The sequence below is a fragment of the Pleurodeles waltl genome, chromosome 3_1, assembly GCF_031143425.1.
Source record: "Pleurodeles waltl isolate 20211129_DDA chromosome 3_1, aPleWal1.hap1.20221129, whole genome shotgun sequence".
NCBI lineage: Eukaryota > Metazoa > Chordata > Amphibia > Caudata > Salamandridae > Pleurodeles > Pleurodeles waltl.
In genome coordinates this window covers 1,683,642,233-1,683,666,862 of record NC_090440.1, presented here as the reverse complement: position 1 = coordinate 1,683,666,862, position 24,630 = coordinate 1,683,642,233, and the positions used below count along the sequence as shown (strand labels likewise).

The 24,630-nt window shown below is 48.2% G+C and overlaps 1 protein-coding gene across 1 annotated transcript in view; it reads left to right on the top strand.

Moving 5' to 3' along the window:
• CERKL (CERK like autophagy regulator) overlaps positions 1-24,630 on the top strand; it is a 421,375-nt gene that overhangs the window by 352,324 nt on the left and 44,421 nt on the right. The window contains exon 12 of the mRNA XM_069225454.1: positions 21,465-21,649. Coding sequence (XP_069081555.1) covers positions 21,465-21,649 — 185 coding nt within the window. The remainder of the gene's footprint in view (positions 1-21,464; positions 21,650-24,630) is intronic.

The following is a 24,630-nucleotide window of genomic DNA, read 5'->3' as shown; positions in this document are numbered from 1 at the left end:
TAAGTACACTGTGTGCACGTTGAATGGGCTATGCCTGGGTTGTGTATGGTGGATGTAAGATGGTGGGGTGGGGAGACAATGACGAGTGCAAGGCACGACAGATGAGAGCATGTGCCACATGGCAAGGTTGGGGAGGGGGGGCCAATCGCATCTATCATGCGGAAAATTGATGATATTTCAATTTCCACCCTGCACATGTCAAATAGGTCAGCGCCCATCAGAAAGTCGACATTTGGCTCGCCATCGCCAAGGAAGTCCGGGCCCTGGGGGTCCACAACAGACGGGGCACCCACTGCCGCAAGAGGTGGGGGGACATCCGCCGCGGGACCAGGAAGACCGCCGAGTCACTGCTGGGGATGGCCTCCCAACCTAGGAGGGGTGCCAGTCGTACCCTGACCCCCCTGATGTCCCGGATCCTGGCGGTGGCCTACCCCGATTTGGATGGGCGCGTGAGGACATCACAGCAGACACATGGGGGTGAGTACCAGCACATTCAGCTATATTTACGCGCAGTGGAGGTGCCTGGGTGGGGGAAGAGGGCTGTGGGTGACATTAGGCCAGGGCGCTTTCTGTAGTGTAGTCCTCTCCTATAAGCCATGTCCCTGTGTCCCCGCCCCCCACCTCTGTAGGGTGACAAGTACAGCTATCCATGGTCCTGCATCACCCATTTGCGCGTTTGTTGTCCCTAGACCTGTTGGCCTAGTCACAAGTACTGAGTAGTGTACCCCGATTGCGCGGCTTAGTGCATGAGGCTCCTGTGTCTGTCCTCTCCGCCAACGGTGTTGACAATGCATGCACTCAACCTGTTTTTATGTCTCCCCCCACCCTTTTTCTTTATCTTCTTGTGCATGTGTGCATTAGCATCATCAGGCGGAGGAGAATTGGCACCGGAGCACGAGGGAGCTGCAACTCACCAGGCCCCGGTGGGCCATGGCACAGACACCGAGGCCACCAGTGATACGGAGGGCGAGGGGAGCTTCACAACGGGGAGCCGTGGTGACACCAGCGACACCGACACGTCCTCGGATGGGCGCTCCCTAGCGGTGGCGGCAACATCCGGGCCCCCCGCCTCTACAGGTACAGCCGCCACCCCGCGCACCAGCTCCGCCCTCCCAGCAGCCCCTCCGCCTTCGCTCCGTGCCCGCTCGCCCAAGAAGGCGGGCGTCTCCTTCGCCCCAGGCACCTCAGGCCCTGCCCCTGTTACCCCTGCTGCCCTCAGTGAGGAGGTCATTGACCTCCTACAGACCATCATTGTTGGGCAGTCTACCCTTTTGAATGCCATCCAGGGGGTAGAGAGGGAGGTGCATCGTAGCAATGCATACTTGGAGGGCATTCATTCGGGTCAGGCTGCCCATCAACGATCGTTCAATGCTCTGGCCTCAGCACTGACGGCAGCCATTGTCCCTGTTTCCAGCCTCCCTCTTCTAACTGCCTCCAGCCTGTCTCTGTCTCCTGTTCCTCTGCCTATCCCACCCACACCATCAGACCAGCCTGCACAAACCTCAACACCCAAGGGCAGGTCATCCAGACATAAGCACCACAGATCACACAAACATTCACCCAAGCAACACCCAGATGCAGACATGCCAACAGCCACTACCACCTCTGTGTCCCCCACCTCCTCGTCTCCCTCCTCCCTCCCTGTGACGTCTCTACTAACACCTGCATGCACACCACCAACAGCCAGTACTTCCATCACCACCACACCCTCCAGTACAGTCCGCACACGTGCAGTCACCACCCCCACTGCCATTTACACGTCCCCTGTGTCCTCTCTGTAGGAGGCTGGACTGGCTTGTAGTGAGTACCAAGGGGTACTTGCACCTTGCACCAGGCCCAGTTATCCCTTATTAGTGTATAGGGTGTCTAGCAGCTTAGGCTGATAGATAATGGTAGCTTAGCAGAGCAGCTTAGGCTGAACTAGGAGACGTGTGAAGCTACTACAGTACCACTTAGTGTCATATGCACAATATCATAAGAAAACACAATACACAATTATACTAAAAATAAAGGTACTTTATTTTTATGACAATATGCCAAAGTATCTTAGAGTGTACCCTCAGTGAGAGGATAGGAAATATACACAAGATATATATACACAATAGCAAAAATATGCAGTATAGTCTTAGAAAACCGTGCAAACAATGTATAGTTACAATAGGATGCAATGGGGAAACATAGGGATAGGGGCAACACAAACCATATACTCCAAAAGTGGAATGCGAACCACGAATGGACCCCAAACCTATGTGACCTTGTAGAGGGTCGCTGGGACTATTAGAAAATAGTGAGAGTTAGAAAAATAACCCTCCCCAAGACCCTGAAAAGTGAGTGCAAAGTGCACTAAAGTTCCCCTAAGGACAAAGTAGTCGTGTTAGAGGAATAATGCAGGAAAGACACAAACCAGCAATGCAACAACTGTGGATTTCCAATCTAGGGTACCTGTGGAACAAGGGGACCAAGTCCAAAAGTCACAAGCAAGTCGGAGATGGGCAGATGCCCAGGAAATGCCAGCTGCGGGTGCAAAGAAGCTTCGACTGGACAGAAGAAGCTGAGGTTTCAGCAGGAACAAAAAGGGCTAGAGACTTCCCCTTTGGTGGACGGATCCCTCTCGCCGTGGAGAGTCGTGCAGAAGTGTTTTCCCGCTGAAAGAACACCAACAAGCCTTGCTAGCTTCAAATCGTGCGTTTGGCGTTTTTGGACGCTGCTGGGGCCCAGGAGGGACCAGGAGGTCGCAAATTGGACCTGAAGAGAGAGGGGACGTCGAGCAAGACAAAGAGCCCTCACTGAAGCAGGTAGCACCCAGAGAAGTGCCAGAAACAGGCACTACGAGGATGCGTGAAACGGTGCTCGCCGAAGTTGCACAAAGGAGTCGCCGGAGACCAACTTAGAAAGTCGTGCAATGCAGGTTAGAGTGCCGTGGACCCAGGCTTGGCTGTGCACAAAGGATTTCCGCCGGAAGTGCACAGGGGCCGGAGTAGCTGCAAAGTCGCGGTTCCCAGCAATGCAGCCCAGCGAGGTGAGGCAAGGACTTACCTCCACCAAACTTGGGCTGAAGAGTCACTGGACTGTGGGGGTCACTTGGACAGAGTCGCTGGATTCGAGGGACCTCGCTCGTCGTGCTGAGAGGAGACCCAAGGGACCGGTAATGCAGCTTTTTGGTGCCTGCGGTTGCAGGGGGAAGATTCCGTCGACCCACGGGAGATTTCTTCGGAGCTTCTGGTGCAGAGAGGAGGCAGGCTACCCCCACAGCATGCACAAGCAGGAAAACAGTCGAGAAGGCGGCAGGATCAGCATTACAGAGTTGCAGTAGTCGTCTTTGCTACTATGTTGCAGATTTGCAGGCTTCCAGCGCGGTCAGCGGTCGATTCCTTATCAGAAGGTGAAGAGAGAGATGCAGAGGAACTCGGCTGAGCTCATGCATTCGTTATCTAAAGTTTCCCCAGAGACAGAGACCCTAAATAGCCAGAAAAGAGGGTTTGGCTACCTAGGAGAGAGGATAGGCTACTAACACCTGAAGGAGCCTATCAGCAGGAGTATCTGACGTCACCTGGTGGCACTGGCCACTCAGAGCAGTCCAGTGTGCCAGCAGCACCTCTGTTTCCAAGATGGCAGAGGTCTGGAGCACACTGGAGGAGCTCTGGACACCTCCCAGGGGAGGTGCAGGTCAGGGGAGTGGTCACTCCCCTTTCCTTTGTCCAGTTTCGCGCCAGAGCAGGGGCTAAGGGGTCCCTGAACCGGTGTAGACTGGCTTATGCAGAATTGGGCACATCTGTGCCCAAGAAAGCATTTCCAGAGGCTGGGGGAGGCTACTCCTCCCCTGCCTTCACACCATTTTCCAAAGGGAGAGGGTGTCACACCCTCTCTCAGAGGAAGTTCTTTGTTCTGCCATCCTGGGCCAGGCCTGGCTGGACCCCAGGAGGGCAGCTGCCTGTCTGAGGGGTTGGCAGCAGCAGCAGCTGCAGTGAAACCCCAGGAAGGGCAGTTTGGCAGTACCAGGGTCTGTGCTACAGACCATTGGGATCATGGGATTGTGCCAACTATGCCAGGATGGCATAGAGGGGGCAATTCCATGATCATAGACATGTTACATGGCCATATTCGGAGTTACCATTGTGAAGCTACATATAGGTAGTGACCTATATGTAGTGCACGCGTGTAATGGTGTCCCCGCACTCACAAAGTTCAGGGAATTGGCTCTGAACAATGTGGGGGCACCTTGGCTAGTGCCAGGGTGCCCTCACACTAAGTAACTTTGCACCTAACCTTTACCAGGTAAAGGTTAGACATATAGGTGACTTATAAGTTACTTAAGTGCAGTGTAAAATGGCTGTGAAATAACGTGGACGTTATTTCACTCAGGCTGCAGTGGCAGGCCTGTGTAAGAATTGTCAGAGCTCCCTATGGGTGGCAAAAGAAATGCTGCAGCCCTAAGGGATCTCCTGGAACCCCAATACCCTGGGTACCTCAGTACCATATACTAGGGAATTATAAGGGTGTTCCAGTAAGCCAATGTAAATTGGTAAAAATGGTCACTAGCCTGTCAGTGACAATTTGGAAAGAAATGAGAGAGCATAACCACTGAGGTTCTGATTAGCAGAGCCTCAGTGAGACAGTTAGTCACTACACAGGTAACACATTCAGGCACACTTATGAGCACTGGGGCCCTGGGTTACCAGGGTCCCAGTGACACATACAACTAAAACAACATATATACAGTGAAAAATGGGGGTAACATGCCAGGCAAGATGGTACTTTCCTACACAACCCCCCCCCCAAACGAAGGACAATAAGACTAGCCATGACCTGATGAGTCTTCATTGTCTAAGTGGAAATATCTGGAGAGTCCATCTGCATTGGAGTGGCTACTCCCAGGTCTATGTTCCACTGTATAGTCCATTCCCTGTAGGGATATGGACCACCTCAACAATTTAGGATTTTCACCTTTCATTTGTTTTAGCCAAAGTAGAGGTTTGTGGTCTGTCTGAACAATGAAGTGAGTGCCAAACAGGTATGGCCTCAACTTCTTCAGAGCCCAGACCACAGCAAAGGCCTCCCTCTCAATGGCAGACCAACGCTTTTCTCTAGGGGTCAACCTTCTACTAATAAAAGCAACAGGTTGATCCTGGCCCTCAGAATTAAGTTGTGATAGGACTGCCCCTACTCCTAATTCAGATGCATCAGCTTGGACATAGAATTTTTTAGAGTAACAAGGGCTTTTCAGGACAGGTGCAGAGCACATGGCCTGCTTCAGCTCCTCAAAAGCTTTCTGACAGTTTGCTGTCCATAATACCTTTTTAGGCATTTTTTTGGATGTGAGGTCATTAAGAGGGGCTGCAATTGAGCCATAGTTCTTAATGAACCTCCTGTAGTACCCAGTGAGGCCTAGGAAGGCTCTCACCTGAGTCTGTGTGGTAGGGGGAACCCAATCAATAATAGTTTGGATTTTCCCCTGAAGTGGTGCAATCTGTTCCCCACCAACAAGGTGTCCCAGATAAACCACCTTACCCTGCCCTATCTGGCACTTTGAAGCCTTGATAGTGAGGCCTGCCTTTTGCAGGGCCTCCAAAACTTTCCATAGGTGGACCAGGTGATCATCCCAGCTGGAGCTAAAGACAGCTATATCGTCCAAATATGCTGCACTGAAAGCTTCCAGCCCTTGCAGGACTGTGTTCACCAACCTTTGAAAAGGGGCAGGTGCATTTTTCAAACCAAAAGGCATTACAGTAAACTGGTAATGTCCTCCAATGGTAGAAAATGCAGTTTTAGATTTAGCATCTTCTGATAATTTGATCTGCCAATACCCTGCAGTCAAATCAAAAGTGCTTAGATACTTGGCAGATGCCAGTGTATCTATAAGCTCATCTGCCCTGGGTATAGGGTGAGCATCAGTTTTGGTTACCAAGTTGAGACCTCTATAGTCTACACAAAACCGCATTTCCTTCTTTCCATCTTTAGAATTGGGTTTTGGTACCAGTACCACAGGAGAAGCCCATGGACTGTCAGAGTGCTCAACCACTCCTAGTTCCAACATTTTCTGAACTTCTTGCTTTATGCAGTCCCTGACATGGTCAGGCTGCCTATAGATCTTACTTTTGACAGGTAAACTGTCTCCAGTATCTATAGTGTGCTCACACCAAGAAGTGGTGCCTGGCACAGTAGAGAAGAGTTCTGAAAATTGTCCTAGGAGATTTATGCAATGGTCTTTCTGCTCAGCAGTAAGACAATCTGCCAAAACTACACCTTCCACAAGAGCATCTTGTTCTGTGGAAGAGAAGAGATCAGGTAGAGGATCACTGTCTTCTTCCTGTCCCTCATCAGTTGCCATGAGCAGGGTGAGATCAGCCCTGTCATAGTAGGGTTTCAGGCGGTTGACATGGAGCACCCTAAGGGGACTCCTGGCAGTGCCTAAGTCAACCAAGTAGGTGACTTCACCCTTCTTTTCAACAATTGTGTGGGGACCACTCCATTTATCTTGGAGTGCTCTTGGGGCCACAGGCTCCAAGACCCACACTTTCTGCCCTGGTTGGTACTGAACCAAAACAGCCTTCTGATCATGCCATTGCTTCTGGAGCTCTTGGCTGGCCTGAAGGTTTTTACTGGCCTTTTTCATGTACTCAGCCATTCTTGATCTGAGGCCAAGTACATAATCCACAATATCCTGCTTAGGAGCTTTTAAAGGTTGTTCCCAACCCTCCTTTACAAGTGTGAGTGGACCCCTAACAGGGTGTCCAAAAAGAAGTTCAAAGGGGCTGAAGCCCACTCCTTTCTGGGGTACCTCCCTGTAGGCAAAAAGGAGGCATGGTAGAAGGATATCCCATCTCCTGCGGAGTTTTTCAGGGAGACCCATAATCATGCCTTTGAGAGTTTTATTAAATCTCTCCACCAGTCCATTTGTTTGTGGATGATAGGGTGTTGTGAACTTGTACGTTACACCACACTCCTTCCGCATGGCCTTTAAGTATGCAGACATGAAATTGCTTCCTCTGTCTGATACTACTTCCTTTGGGAAGCCCACCCTGGAAAATATTCCCAGGAGGGCCTTTGCCACTGCAGGTGCTGTAGTGGTCCTTAACGGAATTGCTTCAGGATACCTTGTGGCATGGTCCACTACCACCAAGATAAACCTATTGCCTGAAGCAGTAGGAGGGTCAAGGGGGCCAACTATGTCAACCCCTACCCTTTCAAAGGGAACCCCAACCACAGGCAGTGGGATAAGGGGTGCCTTTGGGGTGCCACCTGTCTTGCCACTGGCTTGACAGGTTTCACAGGACTTACAAAATTCTTTTGTGTCCTCAGACATCCTAGGCCAATGAAACAGGGGAACAAGCCTGTCCCAAGTTTTCATTTGTCCTAGATGCCCAGCTAAGGGAATGTCATGTGCCAGTGTTAGGAGGAACTTTCTGTACTCCTGAGGAATCACTAATCTCCTGGCAGCTCCAGGTTTAGGATCCCTATGCTCAGTGTACAAGAGGTTGTCCTCCCAGTAAACTCTGTGAGAGTCACTGACATCCCCATTAGCCTGTTTGACAGCTTGCTGTCTGAGACCCTCTAATGTGGGACAGGTTTGCTGTGCCACACTCAGCTCCTCTCTGGCAGGCCCCCCTTCACCCAAAAGCTCAGCAGTGTCTGCTTCCAGCTCCTCTGGTGTAGGTTCTGCACAGGGAGGGAATTCTTCTTCCTCAGAAGTAGAATCCACTGTAGAGGGAGGGACAGTAGGAAGTGGTTTGCTTCTACTAGCCCTAGCTTTAGGGAGCACTTGGTCCATTGTTCCAGGATCCAAGCTTCCCTGTCCTTTTTGCTTTTTGGCCTGAGCCCTTGTCAAAGCAAAAATATGCCCTGGGATGCCCAGCATTGCTGCATGGGCCTCCAACTCCACATCTGACTAAGCTGATGTCTCCAAATCATTCCCTAATAGACAGTCTACAGGTAAATCTGAAGCTACCACAACTTTCTTTGGACCAGTTACCCCCCCCAGTTGAGATTTACAACAGCCATGGGGTGGCTTTGTGTTATGTTGTGAGCATCGGTTACTTGGTACTGGTGTCCAAGTATGTGTTGTTCAGGGTGCACCAGTTTCTCAATCACCATTGTGACACTGGCACCTGTGTCCCTGTAGGCCTGGACCTCAACACCATTTATTAGGGTTAGTTGCTTGTACTTCTCCAAGTTATGGGGGCAAGCAACCAAAGTGGCTAAATCAATAGCCCCTTCAGAGACTAAAGTAGCCTCTGTGGTCTCCCTAATCAGACCAACCCCAACTAAATGACCAAAAGTGAGCCCAGCTACTCCCTTGGATTGGCTATTAGTAGGTTTGCTCCCACCACCACTGCTATTAGTAGGGACACTAGGTGTAGCAGTAGGGGTTGTAGTGGTAGGAGCTGTGGTGCCTTTCTTTGGACAACTGGGATCTGTTGTCCAATGGCCTTTTATTTTACATAAATAGCACCATGGTTTCTTTTCCTTGTTCTGATTAAAGGAGGATTTGGACCCCCCCCCCCCCCACCAGAGTGTTTTTGTGGGCCTGATGAAGACTCATTTTTAGATTTGTCCCCACCCTTGTCAGAAGACTTACCATCCTTCTTTGTGTTGCCATCTTTGTCACCCCCTGTATGAACTTTTCTGTTCACTCTTGTTCTGACCCATTTGTCTGCCTTCTTTCCCAATTCTTGGGGAGAGGTCAGATCAGAGTCCACCAAGTACTGGTGCAACAAATCAGACACACAATTATTAAGAATATGCTCTCTCAGGATTAAGTTATACAGGCTGTCATAATCAGTAACTTTACTGCCATGTAACCACCCCTCCAAGGCCTTCACTGAATGGTCAATAAAATCAACCCAGTCTTGTGAAGACTCCTTTTTGGTCTCTCTGAACTTTATCCTGTACTGTTCAGTGGTTAAGCCATAACCATCCAGGAGTGCATTCTTAAGAACTTGGAAATTATTAGCATCATTTTCTTTCACAGTAAGGAGCCTATCCCTACCTTTTCCACTAAATGATAGCCATAGGATAGCAGCCCACTGCCTTTGAGGGACATCCTGTACAACACAGGCCCTCTCAAGTGCAGCAAACCACTTGTTAATGTCATCCCCCTCCTTATAAGGGGGAACTATCTTGTGCAGATTCCTGGAATCATGCTCTTTTGCAGGATGACTATGGGGAATACTGCTGCTGCCACCATGGGTATCTAAACCCAACTTCTGTCTTTCCTTCTCTAATTCAAAAGACTGTCTATCCAAATCCAGCTGTTGCTTTTTAAGCTTCAGTCTGGTTTGTTCCACCCTCAACTTATTGAGTTCCCTCTCTAACATTCTGTCATCAGGGTTGGTGGGAGGGACATTTCTAGAAACAGAGCTATGATGGGAATGAACAGAAGGAGACCTGTCCCTTACAGAAGCCAACCTAACAGCTTGGTTTACAGAAACATTACTACCAGTATGGTGAGAATAAATGCTTTTGCTATGATGTGAGACAACACTATTTATTTGGTGTGGCTCATCATCATTACCATCTATGCTAGATTGTCTAGTAATGGGCAGGCTAGGAAGTTTCTTTCCTGAATCTTTTCCTGGGGGAGTCCCTGAATCAGATTGGGAACTATTAGGTACTTTTTCAACAGATGGGGCACCTATGGCCTTATCCTGTTCTCTAAGCATATTAAGTAACAGTTCCAAGGAAGGATTTTTCCCTACACTCAAACCTCTCTCTATACAGAGACTCCTTGCTCTTTTCCAGCTAAGGTTGTCATATGCAAGTTTGGACAGATCAACACTTTGGCCTGTGCCAGACATTTTTAGAGAGAGTTAAAGTGATAGAAAAAGAGAAAAAAGTTTTCAGAACTTTTTTGGAAAGACAGAAAAAAACTTTAAACTTTTAAGAACTTTTTGAAAGTTTAGGAGTACTTTTCAGCACTTAGAAAAGAGTGAAAAGAGGAAATGCAAAACTTTTTGGCTATGTGTATATACACTGACCTTGTTTTGTATATTTTTCTCTTATGAAAAGTACAATGACAAGAGTGGTAAGTAGTCTCAAGCACTTATCCCACCACTGCACAACCAATGTAGGAGGCTGGACTGGCTTGTAGTGAGTACCAAGGGGTACTTGCACCTTGCACCAGGCCCAGTTATCCCTTATTAGTGTATAGGGTGTCTAGCAGCTTAGGCTGATAGATAATGGTAGCTTAACAGAGCAGCTTAGGCTGAACTAGGAGACGTGTGAAGCTACTACAGTACCACTTAGTGTCATATGCACAATATCATAAGAAAACACAATACACAGTTATACTAAAAATAAAGGTACTTTATTTTTATGACAATATGCCAAAGTATCTTAGAGTGTACCCTCAGTGAGAGGATAGGAAATATACACAAGATATATATACACAATAGCAAAAATATGCAGTATAGTCTTAGAAAACCGTGCAAACAATGTATAGTTACAATAGGATGCAATGGGGAAACATAGGGATGGGGGCAACACAAACCATATACTCCAAAAGTGGAATGCGAACCACAAATGGACCCCAAACCTATGTGACCTTGTAGAGGGTCGCTGGGACTATTAGAAAATAGTGAGAGTTAGAAAAATAACCCTCCCCAAGACCCTGAAAAGTGAGTGCAAAGTGCACTAAAGTTCCCCTAAGGACAAAGTAGTCGTGTTAGAGGAATAATGCAGGAAAGACACAAACCAGCAATGCAACAACTGTGGATTTCCAATCTAGGGTACCTGTGGAACAAGGGGACCAAGTCCAAAAGTCACAAGCAAGTCGGAGATGGGCAGATGCCCAGGAAATGCCAGCTGCGGGTGCAAAGAAGCTTTGACTGGACAGAAGAAGCTGAGGTTTCTGCAGGAACGAAAAGGGCTAGAGACTTCCCCTTTGGTGGACGGATCCCGCTCGCCGTGGAGAGTCGTGCAGAAGTGTTTTCCCGCTGAAAGAACGCCAACAAGCCTTGCTAGCTGCAAATCGTGCGTTTGGTATTTTTGGACGCTGCTGGGGCCCAGGAGGGACCAGGAGGTCGCAAATTGGACCTGAAGAGAGAGGGGACGTCGAGCAAGACAAAGAGCCCTCACTGAAGCAGGTAGCACCCGGAGAAGTGCCAGAAACTGGCACTACAAGGATGCGTGAAACAGTGCTCGCCGAAGTTGCACAAAGGAGTCCCACGTCGCCGGAGACCAACTTAGAAAGTCGTGCAATGCAGGTTAGAGTGCCGTGGACCCAGGCTTGGCTGTGCACAAAGGATTTCCGCCGGAAGTGCACAGGGGCCGGAGTAGCTGCAAAGTCGCGGTTCCCAGCAATGCAGCCCAGCGAGGTGAGGCAAGGACTTACCTCCACCAAACTTGGGCTGAAGAGTCACTGGACTGTGGGGGTCACTTGGACAGAGTCGCTGGATTCGAGGGACCTCGCTCGTCGTGCTGAGAGGAGACCCAAGGGACCGGTAATGCAGCTTTTTGGTGCCTGCGGTTGCAGGGGGAAGATTCCGTCGACCCACGGGAGATTTCTTCAGAGCTTCTGGTGCAGAGAGGAGGCAGGCTACCCCCACAGCATGCACAAGCAGGAAAACAGTCGAGAAGGCGGCAGGATCAGCGTTACAGAGTTGCAGTAGTCGTCTTTGCTACTATGTTGCAGGTTTGCAGGCTTCCAGCGCGGTCAGCGGTCGATTTCTTATCAGAAGGTGAAGAGAGAGATGCAGAGGAACTCGGCTGAGCTCATGCATTCGTTATCTAAAGTTTCCCCAGAGACAGAGACCCTAAATAGCCAGAAAAGAGGGTTTGGCTACCTAGGAGAGAGGATAGGCTACTAACACCTGAAGGAGCCTATCAGCAGGAGTCTCTGACGTCACCTGGTGGCACTGGCCACTCAGAGCAGTCCAGTGTGCCAGCAGCACCTCTGTTTCCAAGATGGCAGAGGTCTGGAGCACACTGGAGGAGCTCTGGACACCTCCCAGGGGAGGTGCAGGTCAGGGGAGTGGTCACTCCCCTTTCCTTTGTCCAGTTTCGCGCCAGAGCAGGGGCTAAGGGGTCCCTGAACCGGTGTAGACTGGCTTATGCAGAATTGGGCACATCTGTGCCCAAGAAAGCATTTCCAGAGGCTGGGGGAGGCTACTCCTCCCCTGCCTTCACACCATTTTCCAAAGGGAGAGGGTGTCACACCCTCTCTCAGAGGAAGTTCTTTGTTCTGCCATCCTGGGCCCGGCCTGGCTGGACCCCAGGAGGGCAGCTGCCTGTCTGAGGGGTTGGCAGCAGCAGCAGCTGCAGTGAAACCCCAGGAAGGGCAGTTTGGCAGTACCAGGGTCTGTGCTACAGACCACTGGGATCATGGGATTGTGCCAACTATGCCAGGATGGCATAGAGGGGGCAATTCCATGATCATAGACATGTTACATGGCCATATTCGGAGTTACCATTGTGAAGCTACATATAGGTAGTGACCTATATGTAGTGCACGCGTGTAATGGTGTCCCCGCACTCACAAAGTTCAGGGAATTGGCTCTGAACAATGTGGGGGCACCTTGGCTAGTGCCAGGGTGCCCTCACACTAAGTAACTTTGCACCTAACCTTTACCAGGTAAAGGTTAGACATATAGGTGACTTATAAGTTACTTAAGTGCAGTGTAAAATGGCTGTGAAATAACGTGGACGTTATTTCACTCAGGCTGCAGTGGCAGGCCTGTGTAAGAATTGTCAGAGCTCCCTATGGGTGGCAAAAGAAATGCTGCAGCCCATAGGGATCTCCTGGAACCCCAATACCCTGGGTACCTCAGTACCATATACTAGGGAATTATAAGGGTGTTCCAGTAAGCCAATGTAAATTGGTAAAAATGGTCACTAGCCTGTCAGTGACAATTTGGAAAGAAATGAGAGAGCATAACCACTGATGTTCTGATTAGCAGAGCCTCAGTGAGACAGTTAGTCACTACACAGGTAACACATTCAGGCACACTTATGAGCACTGGGGCCCTGGGTTACCAGGGTCCCAGTGACACATACAACTAAAACAACATATATACAGTGAAAAATGGGGGTAACATGCCAGGCAAGATGGTACTTTCCTACACTCTCCCACTGTGTCTGTCACCCCCTCTTCCAAGACACACAAACGCAGGCAGCCACCCACCCAACAGCCAAGCACCTCACGACAGCCTCCAGCCCATGCACCTTCACCCAAGGACAGCACACCTGACTCTCCTACAACCACCTCCTCTTCCTCCACTCCCATAACCACTACACCTACCCTTTACCCTGGTCCTAAAAAAGTTTACCTCTCCAGTCTTGACCTCTTTCCCTCCCCTGACCCCCCCCCCTCCATCTGCTAAGAGTCCCAGGAGCGCCTCAGCCACCACCAGCCCGGCTTCAAGGGTCACTGTAGTGCATGGCTTCTGGAGTCCCCCCTTTGCCAGCAGTGATACATCGGTCAGCAGCAAGGGGACAGCCAGCCCCCCCCCCTGGGAAGAGGACCCGTAAAGTAAGGGGACGCCGCGGGACGACTGACACGGCTGCCCCCAAGGACCAAAGTTCTGCCACTTCACCTGCCACAACAACCAGGGGAGGCAAGGGCCAGAGAGCCAGATCGAAGGAGGGCAAGGGCGGCAGGGCGGAGAAGTCAGCCAGCAGGAGCACGGACCAGGAGGGGCCCACAAGCCCCATCCCGGGTGTGAGGGAGGACACCCAAGGGCCCAGCACACCGTCACCGAAGGGTCCAGCAACTGCACGGTCGGAGGGCGACTGAGCAGGGAGTCGTGGCCAGGTCTGACTCCCTTGACTTACAGAACAAGCACCGCTGAACAGGGCCCCGCCGTGCGGAAAGGCACCGCTGAACAGGGCCCCGCCGTGCGGAAAGGCACCGCTGAACAGGGCCCCGCCGTACGGAAAGGCACCGTTGAACAGGGCCCCGCCGTCCAGAAAGGCACCGCTGAACAGGGCCCCGCCGTCCAGAAAGGCACCGCTGAACAGGGCCCCGCCGTGCAGAAAGGCACTGCTGAACAGGGCCCCGCCGTGCAGAAAGGCACCGCTGAACAGGGCCCCGCCGTCCAGAAAGGCACCGCTGAACAGGGCCCCGCCATCCAGAAAGGCACCGCTGAACAGGGCCCCGCCGGGAGGAGCACCGCTGAACAGGGCCCCGCCGTGCAGAAAGGCACCGCTGAACAGGGCCCCGCCGTCAAGAAAGGCACCGCTGAACAGGGCCCCGCCGTGCAGAAAGGCACCGCTGAACAGGGCCCCACCGTGCAGAAAGGCACCGCTGAACAGGGCCCCACCGTGCAGAAAGGCACCGCTGAACAGGGCCCCGCCGTCAAGAAAGGCACCGCTGAACAGGGCCCCGCTGTGTAGAAAGGCACCGCTGAACAGGGCCCCGCCGTGCAGAAAGGCACCGCTGAACAGGGCACCGGCGGGAGGAGCACCGCTGAACAGGGCCCCGCCGTCTCAAGCACCGCTCCGCTGGGCCCTTCCTGTCAAGCACCGCTCCGCTGGGCCCCGCCGTCTCAGGCACCGCTCCGCTGGGCCCTTCCTGTCAAGCACCGCTCCGCTGGGCCCTTCCTGTCAAGCACCGCTCCGCTGGGCCCCGCCGTCTCAAGCACCGCTGGCCCAATGACAGTGCCGGTTCTGTGTCGTGCTAATGTTCACGCTGCACTCGGGCCACCCTGCCTCCTCCATTGCCTGTGGAGACTGTTATCCACTTGATGGACTGTGGCTTTGCACTCCCCTGGATATGACAGTGGGCAAGCCACCCACTTGTGAGACTTGAGAGACTGTGGCTTTGCACTCCCCAGGATATGACAGTGGGCAAGCCACCCACTTGTGAGACTTGAGAGACTGTGGCTTTGCACTCCCCAGGATATGACAGTGGGCAAGCCACCCACTGTAGAGACTTGAGAGACTGTGGCTTTACACTCCCCAGGATATGACAGTGGGCAAGCCACCCACTGTAGAGACTTGAGAGACTGTGGCTTTGCACTCCCCAGGATTGAACAGTGGGCATGGTGGCCTCTTCTTGGATCTGGCGTCGTGGACTCATGTGGCTGTGGTGCCCCCCCTTCCCTTCCCCCTGAGGTGCCTGTAGTTTTGTCATCTGATGCCCCTGCAGTGTTCTCTCCAACGGACTCAGGTCTCCTGTGTGGGCTTTGCCCATGTGTTGATACACTTTGGCCCACGGACATTTGCAATTTCTGTGACTGTGTGGGACTTTCTGCCTCTATTTCTCGGTTACGCAATGTTTACACTTGGAATTTTTTGATTCATTTTCCTATTTTACCATGACTTCAATGAACCTATTTTTTACATAAATGTTGTTTCTCACTTTAATCATATCTTTTCGCTATTCCGGGGGGTTTGGGTGGGGTCACTTTGACTTGGTGCTCTGCATTGGTGTGTAGATAGTTGGGGGGTGGGTGTAATGCGTATGTGTGTGCCCGTAACCCTTCCTCCTCCCCCCCTCCCCTGTGTCGTAGGTGCGGTACTCACCGTTGTCGTCTGCGCCGGAGTTCGTACTCGTGGTAGATGAGCAGGTAGACGAGAGGAGGTAGGATGTTCAATTCGGGCTCCATGCTGTCCTCCGTCCATTGTGGAGTGTATAGAGGTGAGCGTTTTCCCGTTCGTAGTCTGTTTCCGCCGTGTTTTTATCGGCGGGGCTCCCGCCCCGGAAAAGGTGGCGGATTGGTGAGTTGTGATAGGGTGGGCGGTACATTGTCTGCCGCCTGCCTGTTGGCGGTGACCGCTGCGCTGTTTGTGTGTCCCGCCGTGGCGGTCGGAGTGTTAAAGTGGCGGGCTCTGTTGGCGGTTCCCGCCAGGGTCAGAATTCCATTTTTTGGACCGCCAGCCTGTTGGCGGATTGGCCGCCGCTTTATCACCGACCGCCAGGGTCAGAATGACCCCCTTAGTGTCTTTAGTGACAAGCATCATATCTGAGGAACCAAGAGGATCTTGGTGTTTGATGACCCATATATGCTTTAATTTCATTCCCTCAACTCTACCATAATGTAACGTTGAAACACATGGATCAAGCAAGGATTGGTAGATTTCCGCATATTAATTATGCTGAGTTCATTCATATTTTTATGAATGTCCCTTTTCGTGAATGATATCATTTTACATGAACTAAACACAAACACATATGCATTTTCTGTTTCTGTTCTGAGCCAATGTTTCCTAAAAGGTGAGCAAAGAGTCCAACAATATTCTGAATTGGGTGCTTTTTAAATTACTTTGCTGTCAAGATGTTTCAAAACTGTGTGAATTGTAAATGTAGGATCCACTGTACCAGTAACTCTCATCCATTTAAGTCACTTAATTGGCCCTGACTACTTGTGGTACAGAAATCGACCAGCAAAGAGTCTATTGGTCATTCCTGAAACTCCCTCCCTGAGCAACCACAAGATCCACTCATTAAAAGGTGACTATAGAGGCTGACTTTGAGTCTCTTGCTTTCATAGGGCCCATGCAGGAAGTAATTCATCAGAGTCATTGTCGCCCTCTGGCATATGATCTGTGCACTTAACATGGCATAACACAATCATACCTCCTGTGCACTGACTCTACCTGAAAAAATAGATTATCAACATTATAGTCTGCAAACAGAAAGTACTGGTACTACCAGCTCCCTTTTCTCCACTCTCTTGGGAGGTCGAGTCTATTAGGGTTGGACGCAGAGATAGTTTTGACCAGTCTAGAATGGGTAAGAAATGCAAGTCCCAAAAACGTGCACATCCCCAGTGTGTTCATGATCTGCGGTCATTGAACACCACATATTTGCCTGATACTTTTTCTGTATGGCCAAGTCCAAAAGTGTTATTTTCAACCATTCACATTTTCTCTCCTTTGATTCACTGCTTCCCTTTTTTTTTTTAGGTCTGGTGTTAGCTGAGACTTTTTAATTTTACAAACCTTATATGTATAATATACTAGCTTAAAGGGGCAGTAAGCCAGCTCTCTTCATCCATTGGTTTGTTGTGTCATTTATATTTTGTTTACGCCCACTACAGTTTGCAGCAAAAGGCAGTAGGTCAGCCTACTTCAGACACTGGTTCACTTTACTTTGACTACATTTTGCTCTTTCACAAGGTGCACATCCACACGAAGAGTAATTCCCTTCATCACCAGTGTTTTTGTTTGTACTGCATAACGTTGTGTTGCCTTTGTGTTTAGAGCCTGATGTGATAGGACGCTTTCCATCAGCTCTTCGCTGCACATGACACATTCTAGCTTTATCAGTTCCTGCCTCCTGCTGATGGCGTTGTAAATTCTTTTTGAAGCTGCCTTTTTTTACCTGATTGCTCCTATGTCAGGGTATACCAGGTTGCGTCCATTTGAATCAATTCTTTATAAAGTTATCCTCTTTTAAGAATGTATGCAATTAAATGCATTTAAAACTGCACTCCTGTTGTATCATTAATTGAGGGCCACAGCTATACTTATAAATCAATTTACTCTGTATGTCCTGCTTGTATTTCCTTCTTCAATGCTTTCAGCACTCTTGAATGTCCTGCTTATGTAGATATCTAATGATTATATTAGTAATTTAACCTGTGCTGTGCCGTTTACCTAACTGTGCAAACCTATTTTTCTATCTGTGTGTCTATCTACCTGTCCGTCTGTGTATCTATCCAGCTTTCTGTCTATTTATCAACCTGTCTTTGACTCTGTCTCTCCCTGACTCTATCTATCTTTGCATCTTCTGTCTTTGCAACTTCTATCAATCTTTGCAAGTCTGACATTCTATCTTTGCAACTCTAATATTCTACCTTTGCAACTCAGTCAGTCTGACTCTGTGTTCATCTACCTGTCCGCAGATGTATCTAGCTCCTGTGTCTTTCTATCTATCGCTCTATCTATCTATCTATCTATCTATCTATCTATCTATCTATCTATCTATCTATCTATCTATATGTCTATCTATTTATGCAAGAGCTATCTATCTTTGCTATTACTTTAGCTGTTGTATGACTTCACTGTGACTTACAACCTGTTTCTCTTTCACAAAGAGCATATCCACATGCAAAGTAGTTCCTCTACTGTCAGGGACTACTATTGTAACATGTGCCTTTTAGGTAAAAAAAAGTTTTTCTTTTGCTCAATGTGTTTTTTAGATTGATGGTGCCTGGCAGCATCCCCAACAATAACATGTTCCAAAACACATGACGAAACAAAACAAGAATTGCTAAAGTCAGAAGGATGGAGGACAAAACCAGACCTCTCGGCTTTGCCGATGCTTGTTTATCGTGGTGTCCGTTTCAGGGAGCTCTTCCTAACAAGAGTTTTTTTCACTTAAAGAGTTAAGAGTTCATGTGCTCCCAGAAGTACTTACTCACTGTTTATTTTATTTGGCTGTGGATCCCATGGTTCTCTCAGTAGCTTCATCAAAGTCTTGTACTTTGTTTGCTCTAAGGATTTTTTAAACTTGCCTTATGTCTCTGACCAAGGTGCCCATTGGAGCCTCATACTAGAGCTTGCACCAAGTTCTCTTTGACCTTATTTTAACAGGTCAACTAACACTGCTTGAAAGTGCTGGGCGACTTCAGGTCTTTCCCATGCCGTTTTCCAATTGAGGTGTTCCTCAGGGTGATGTATGGTCCGGGTTCCTACCAAAGGCATTTCATTGTGATTGTATCTTAGACTGCGTTTTTGGATTTTTCAGATTGTGATGCTCTTCCTAAAAATGGCTTATCTCCGCTCTTGCCTGTCCTGTTCATTCTTTTTATTTGAAAAATGATCCCCTCCGAAACCTCTGCACTATTCCAAGATAAACTGGGAAGAGTGTAAAGTGACAACACACAAAGGTGCCAAAACATCACAGATCACGCTGAAACACAAGTCTCCACATGCACCAAGCAATCCAGTCACCGCCTTACAAAAAACTTCACCACAGAAAAAAGAACAACAATGCAATAGACAGGAGAACGCTAAACTGATGTAAGTGGCTAAGGAGAATAGTGCAGACAGGAAGAGGTCTGCATTGAACAAATGCTACCTGAAACATTGTGACTTACTCTGAAGTCACCCCCATTAACCCGAAGTGGTGTGAAATGAAAATCTCAACATTGTGGATTACTGTTCTCATAAAGAGAACTGTATATATCTGGCGGTATCCGTGGTACATTAAAGCGGTGGCAGGTAATTAAGAATGCAGAGCCCTCGTGGTGCCATCGAATCCAGACACTGCACCTTGTGGCAAGTGGAAGAACAGCACTGTTGGAATCTTCCATGGAAGGTAGTACTCAACCAGGGCCTGACCGGGAGTTCAAGTTCAGAGAGCTTGGCCATATCCATGCTCTTGAACCGGAATGGATCTGTTCCGGACCTCCACTTTCTTTATGTGCGAGGACGCCATAGGAAAATATCAGTAGAAAAATATAATCTCCTGAGACACAGATTCCAGGAGCCACAGATCTGTGACCACGACAGACAGGGGACAATAAAATCGTCCTCTTCCCCAGAAATGTTCTGAAAGCATTGAAAATAACAGAGTTAAACATGAACTAGTGGATTGCTTAAGACATCTGGCTGAGCATAAAAACAAATGGCCGGGAATAATGTACATACGTCGCAAGCTGCCAGTGACAGTCGCTCCAGCCGTATACTTTTTTGTACAAAGGAAATAAACATATATCTGTTGAGGCCTATCTGAACATCAGTGATCTCCCAGCCAACTGGGCTGATCTGTAGCATATGTGAGCAGCGCTATTAAATATTTCAGTTATTTTAGATGAACTTTGCAATAACTAGCGATTCGGATTATTGAGCAACACTATTTATTGGCTGGGTCCTGGCATATGATGACAGTACTCTGGCATATAATATCATCAGATCTTCTGGTGTTTTATTGTGTGGAACAGACATTTTGATCTGTTATTAAATGGGATTTCAACATCGGTGACCACTGTGTCCTCGCACAGTATTTAAATTTGTTATTGATACGCCTGACACAAGATTTATGGTGATTTTTTCCCCCATGGTGGCCACAGTGTGTGTGTGAGATAGGTACTCCGGGAATAAGTATATTTGTCTCATATGCAGTCGCTGTTCGGTATCACGTGTACATGATTTTATGGTGTGGTGAATGGCACTTATGTGTACTGCAAACTCGTATAAATTAGTTCCCCTTCAGAGCTGCTTATCAAATGTTTATTATTTAAGTGTATATATATATATATATATATATATATATATCATACCAAAATTCGGAGCACTTGCGAGTGATTAATATCCATGTATTTGCACCACACAGATGCGTTTCGACAACACAATACCTTTCTCAATGTTAAGCGCAAAGGTAATGTACCGATTGATCACTAAAATAGTCCCAACACACTCCCATTTAAAACCACATCATAGTTAAAGAAAGTGGACTGTTGTTCAGAGTGCCGCCAGCATTGCGTGTTGTTTTTCCATCCCTCATCTCATAATCACCCATAAAGTTTCTTCATTAGAATTAACACTCTTCATTGGACATGAGTGACTATTCCATATATGTTCGTCCTGCAAATGATATATTGTATCGCTCATTTTAAGAGGGAGTGCTTGTTGCTGAAAATTTTAAAAAGATGTTACGCCCTCATTCTGACGCAGTTATCATGTAATAGTTTGCCACACACCTTGAAGCAGTCGAAGGCATAGCGCTGGAATGCGTCGACCTTAATTTCTTCTTTTTTTCACTGCACTTTAAAGGAGCACAAGCAACAAATGCAATAAATATTTAAAAAATATATGTCGGTATCTGTGGTGCTGTAAATCTGGCCCTTGGAGTGGTATACATCTTGGTAGCACGGATGCGAGTGAATATATATATATATATAGATAGATAGAGAGATATATATATAGATAGATAGATAGATAGATGTGTATGTCTGTATATATTGAAGCTATGAAATGAATAGCTTGGCCTCAATTTTGCATTAAGAAAACCCTCTGACTCACTCAGTGCAATGTGCGACAGGCAAAACCTTTTTCAGGTTCACAGTTCATGTGTGCTCACAACTCTCCACCCCTACTTTGTTTGCAGTGATTGCGTTTTGCAAAAGAGTAAGTACTTTCTAGAGTTGCGTGTATACTCTTCCTCAAAGAGCTCTGTGCCAGATAAGACACCATGGTGACGGTGGGAGAATCATCCAGACACCTCATTAATGTAAAGTAAGGCCGCAGCGTGGAGACAGTAGTGACCCCAAACACTGGCATTTTCAATCTATGGGAACATCCCCCAAAATCGCTGGTAATCCTTTGAAGCTTTCGGCTTTCCGTTCACATTTCTCTCGTTTATCTCCTGTTTGTGCTGTGTTCCCTTATTCTGAAGTCATAACAATTGTCTCATAAAAAGGAAGTACTTTGGGTTGTTCGCAGACTTTTTAAGACACATTCCCAGCTGTTAAAATTTTGTGAGGAGTTCTGAGTTGAAACTGTTTCAAAATGAGTGACCCGATATCCAGCCATTTTCTTATTTGGGAGTCATTTGCATAACATTGTGTATTTTTTTTCAGTTCGATTTCTCTTTTGTGGAAACCTATTCTGTTCAAGAAGTAAAACTGTGTCCAAGCACTAATGGTGTATGCGAGAGAGATTATGAAGGAGGAAATAAGGATTTGCAGGCACTTTCCACAGAAGCAATATTCCCCTGGAACGTTGACGGAGATTTAATGGAAGTAGCATCAGAGGTTCATATTAGGTGAGCAATATTCTTCCTTGTTAATATCGGTAGGTTTTATTCAGGAAACCTCTACTAGTCTAATCCGATTTAAGAGCGCCTAAGAGCGCATTTAAATGCATTTTATCTGTGAATCGAAAGATGCAATTAGGATTTGGTTGAAGGGGGCTCTCGGAAATTGGTGGAAGTGAGGTTGTGGAAGGGAGACCTGAGACCCAGAGCCGCAAGTCTACACGTGCCAAGACATCACTGCTCCAGTGGCGTAATGCAAAATGATGCCCTTGCTCCCCTCCCGCAGAATGTGATGAGGGCTCCCTAAGTCTCCCATGTTTCACAGCTATACATTGGCCTTGGGCTGAATGCCCCCCCTTGTAGGTTTAGGGGCCACCTCCAGGGTTGGCGGGCCCACTTGTGCTGCATGGGTCTGCGTTACGCCCCTGCGCTGCTCGATTGTAATAAGTTATGACAAATGATTAGTGGTGTAATTTTCTCATTACTTTCACGTCTGCCTTCAGAATGCACCTGTAGTAGGAAACTAATCTAAGCACTTTAACATCGAGATTACACTCTCACTTATTACGTTACCCTACAAACTGCATCCCAAATGTAGATTTAACATTCCATATATGGTACTGGCATTCTAGTTATCATACTGCCAATTAGAGCTATTCTTTGTAAACATTGCAGGATTGGTTATTAAAAAAAACGATTCCAAATTAGATTCCTTTTCCCAAATTAGAATGTGCACAGTATATTAGCACTGTTTAATGCCACAACATTTTATTTCAAAATCAAAGAACTGTAGTGTATAAAGGAAGGGTGATGTATTTGTCTAGATAATCGTTGTGCCTAATGTTTTGTCAGCATATTTTCTTCCAAACAGTGTAGGCAGTTTTGTTTGTGGAGCTGGTAGAACTATGTTACTTTTTGTAATAGGATCACTTTAATCGGCAGTAGAGATTGATCAAGCAAGATAAAAAGCCCTATTTTTAGCTGAGCAGTGATTGTGTAAAATCTTCTCAGAAAAAACACTGTCTACGCCCTGAATCACATACATTTTTCCAACTATCATTACTCATCATTTTTAGCAAACAACATTCTACAAGTAGGATCCGGTACAAATTGCTGAAACAAAAAAAATCAAGCTTGAATAATAATTGAACTCGTACACGGGTGCTGGTGGAGAAGTGGGTGAGGCCTTAGGAGCAGACTGCAAGCCCCAGGAAGCCTTCACCACGTTGGAGGGGGGATATTGCTCTGGGAACAAGGCTGTGTATTTTAGACTCCCGTGCCTCTGCTGCGCTGGGAGCGCCTGAGCATGTGCCCGGGTGAAGACTGTTCCAAGATGGACCCGTCTTAGCCCCGAATAGGCCAGACTGGGCAGCAAGGATAAAGGTACTGTGGACATTTATTTTTAGATATTTATTGTTGGGGTTATGTAAAACCGTCTGTCCTTGTGTGAGGGATAGTGAGGCTGACTGGAGATACACCTTAAAGTACTATGGCCCGTATTTATACTTTTTGACGCTAAACTGCGCTAACGCAGTTTAGCGTCAAAAAGTTTTGCGCCGGCTAACGCCATTCTGAAGCGCCATGCGGGCGCCGTATTTATTGAATGGCGTTAGGCGGCGCTAGCAGACCGGCGCTGCCTGGTGTGCGTGGAAAAAAACCACGTACACCAGGCAGCGCCGGCGTTGGGGAAAATGGCGTTAGGGCGTCTTAAAATGGTGCAAGTCAGGTTGACGCCCAAAAATCGCCTCCACCCGATATGCGCCATTTTTAACGACGCCCAGACGCCATTTACATGACTCCTGTCTTAGTAAAGACAGGAGTCATGCCCCCTTGCCCAATGGCCATGCCCAGGGGACTTATGTCCCCTGGGCATGGTCATTGGGCATTGAGGCATGTAGGGGGGCACAAATCAGGCCCCCCTATGCCAAAAAAAAATATAAAAAAAATAAAAAATTATACTTACCTGAACTTACCTGAATGTCCCTGGGATGGGTCCCTCCATCCTTGGGTGTCCTCCTGGGGTGGGCAAGGGTGGCAGGGGGGGGGGTCCCTGGGGGCATGGGAGGGCAGCTGTGGGCTAATTTTGAGCCCACAGGTCCCTTAACGCCTGCCCTGACCCAGGTGCTAAAATCCGGCGCAAATGCGGGGTTTTTTGCCCCGCCCACTCCCGGGCGTGATTTTTGCCCGGGAGTATAAATACGACGTCGCAGTCATTTTTTTAGACGGGAACGCCTACCTTGCATCTCATTAACGCAAGGAAGGCGTTCACGCAAAAAAATGACGCTCTTTCCTCATACTTTGGCGCTAGACGCGTCTAACACCAAAGTATAAATATGGCGTTAGTTTTGCGCCGAATTTGCGTCGAAAAAAACGACGCAAATTCGGCGCAAACGGAGTATAAATATGCCCCTTTTTTCTCTATATCCCTCCACTTTTATCGCCACTGCAATGGGGAAGTGTAGAACTGCTCCATTGAGGCCCACATCTGGCACCACCATAGATGACTACTTACAACGGCCGTAGGAGCAATCAATAAAGAGATTGAGTCTGTCGAACTATGTTTATCCCTGCCTTCTACCATAGAATCTGAGCCTTCTCAGACCCATTCTGGCCAGTTATAGCTAATCCAGACATTGACTTACAGCAACACTCCTGGGAATTCCGACTATGTTTTTGGTCAACTGGATACTGCTCATATAGGAGGGGTTGGGTCTGTTGATCCTGCAGATAATCTGGGCAATTTGGAGGGGGTACAAACCACTGCAGGGTTAAAACATTAAACAAAAAGAATGGAGGGAAAAGAAAGAGGGTAGAGGTGGTGGGCAAGTCAAAGAGACAGTGTCATGTCCCTTTAGAGTCATTGTGCACTACGAGCTCTGGTTTGACCCCTGGCCTCAGTGGCAAATCTATAGAATTTGTGCCCGGTATGGTTGATGAAATATGCAAAGGGCTGACTATACACGTTATCAATATGTTGGGACCAGTTCTGA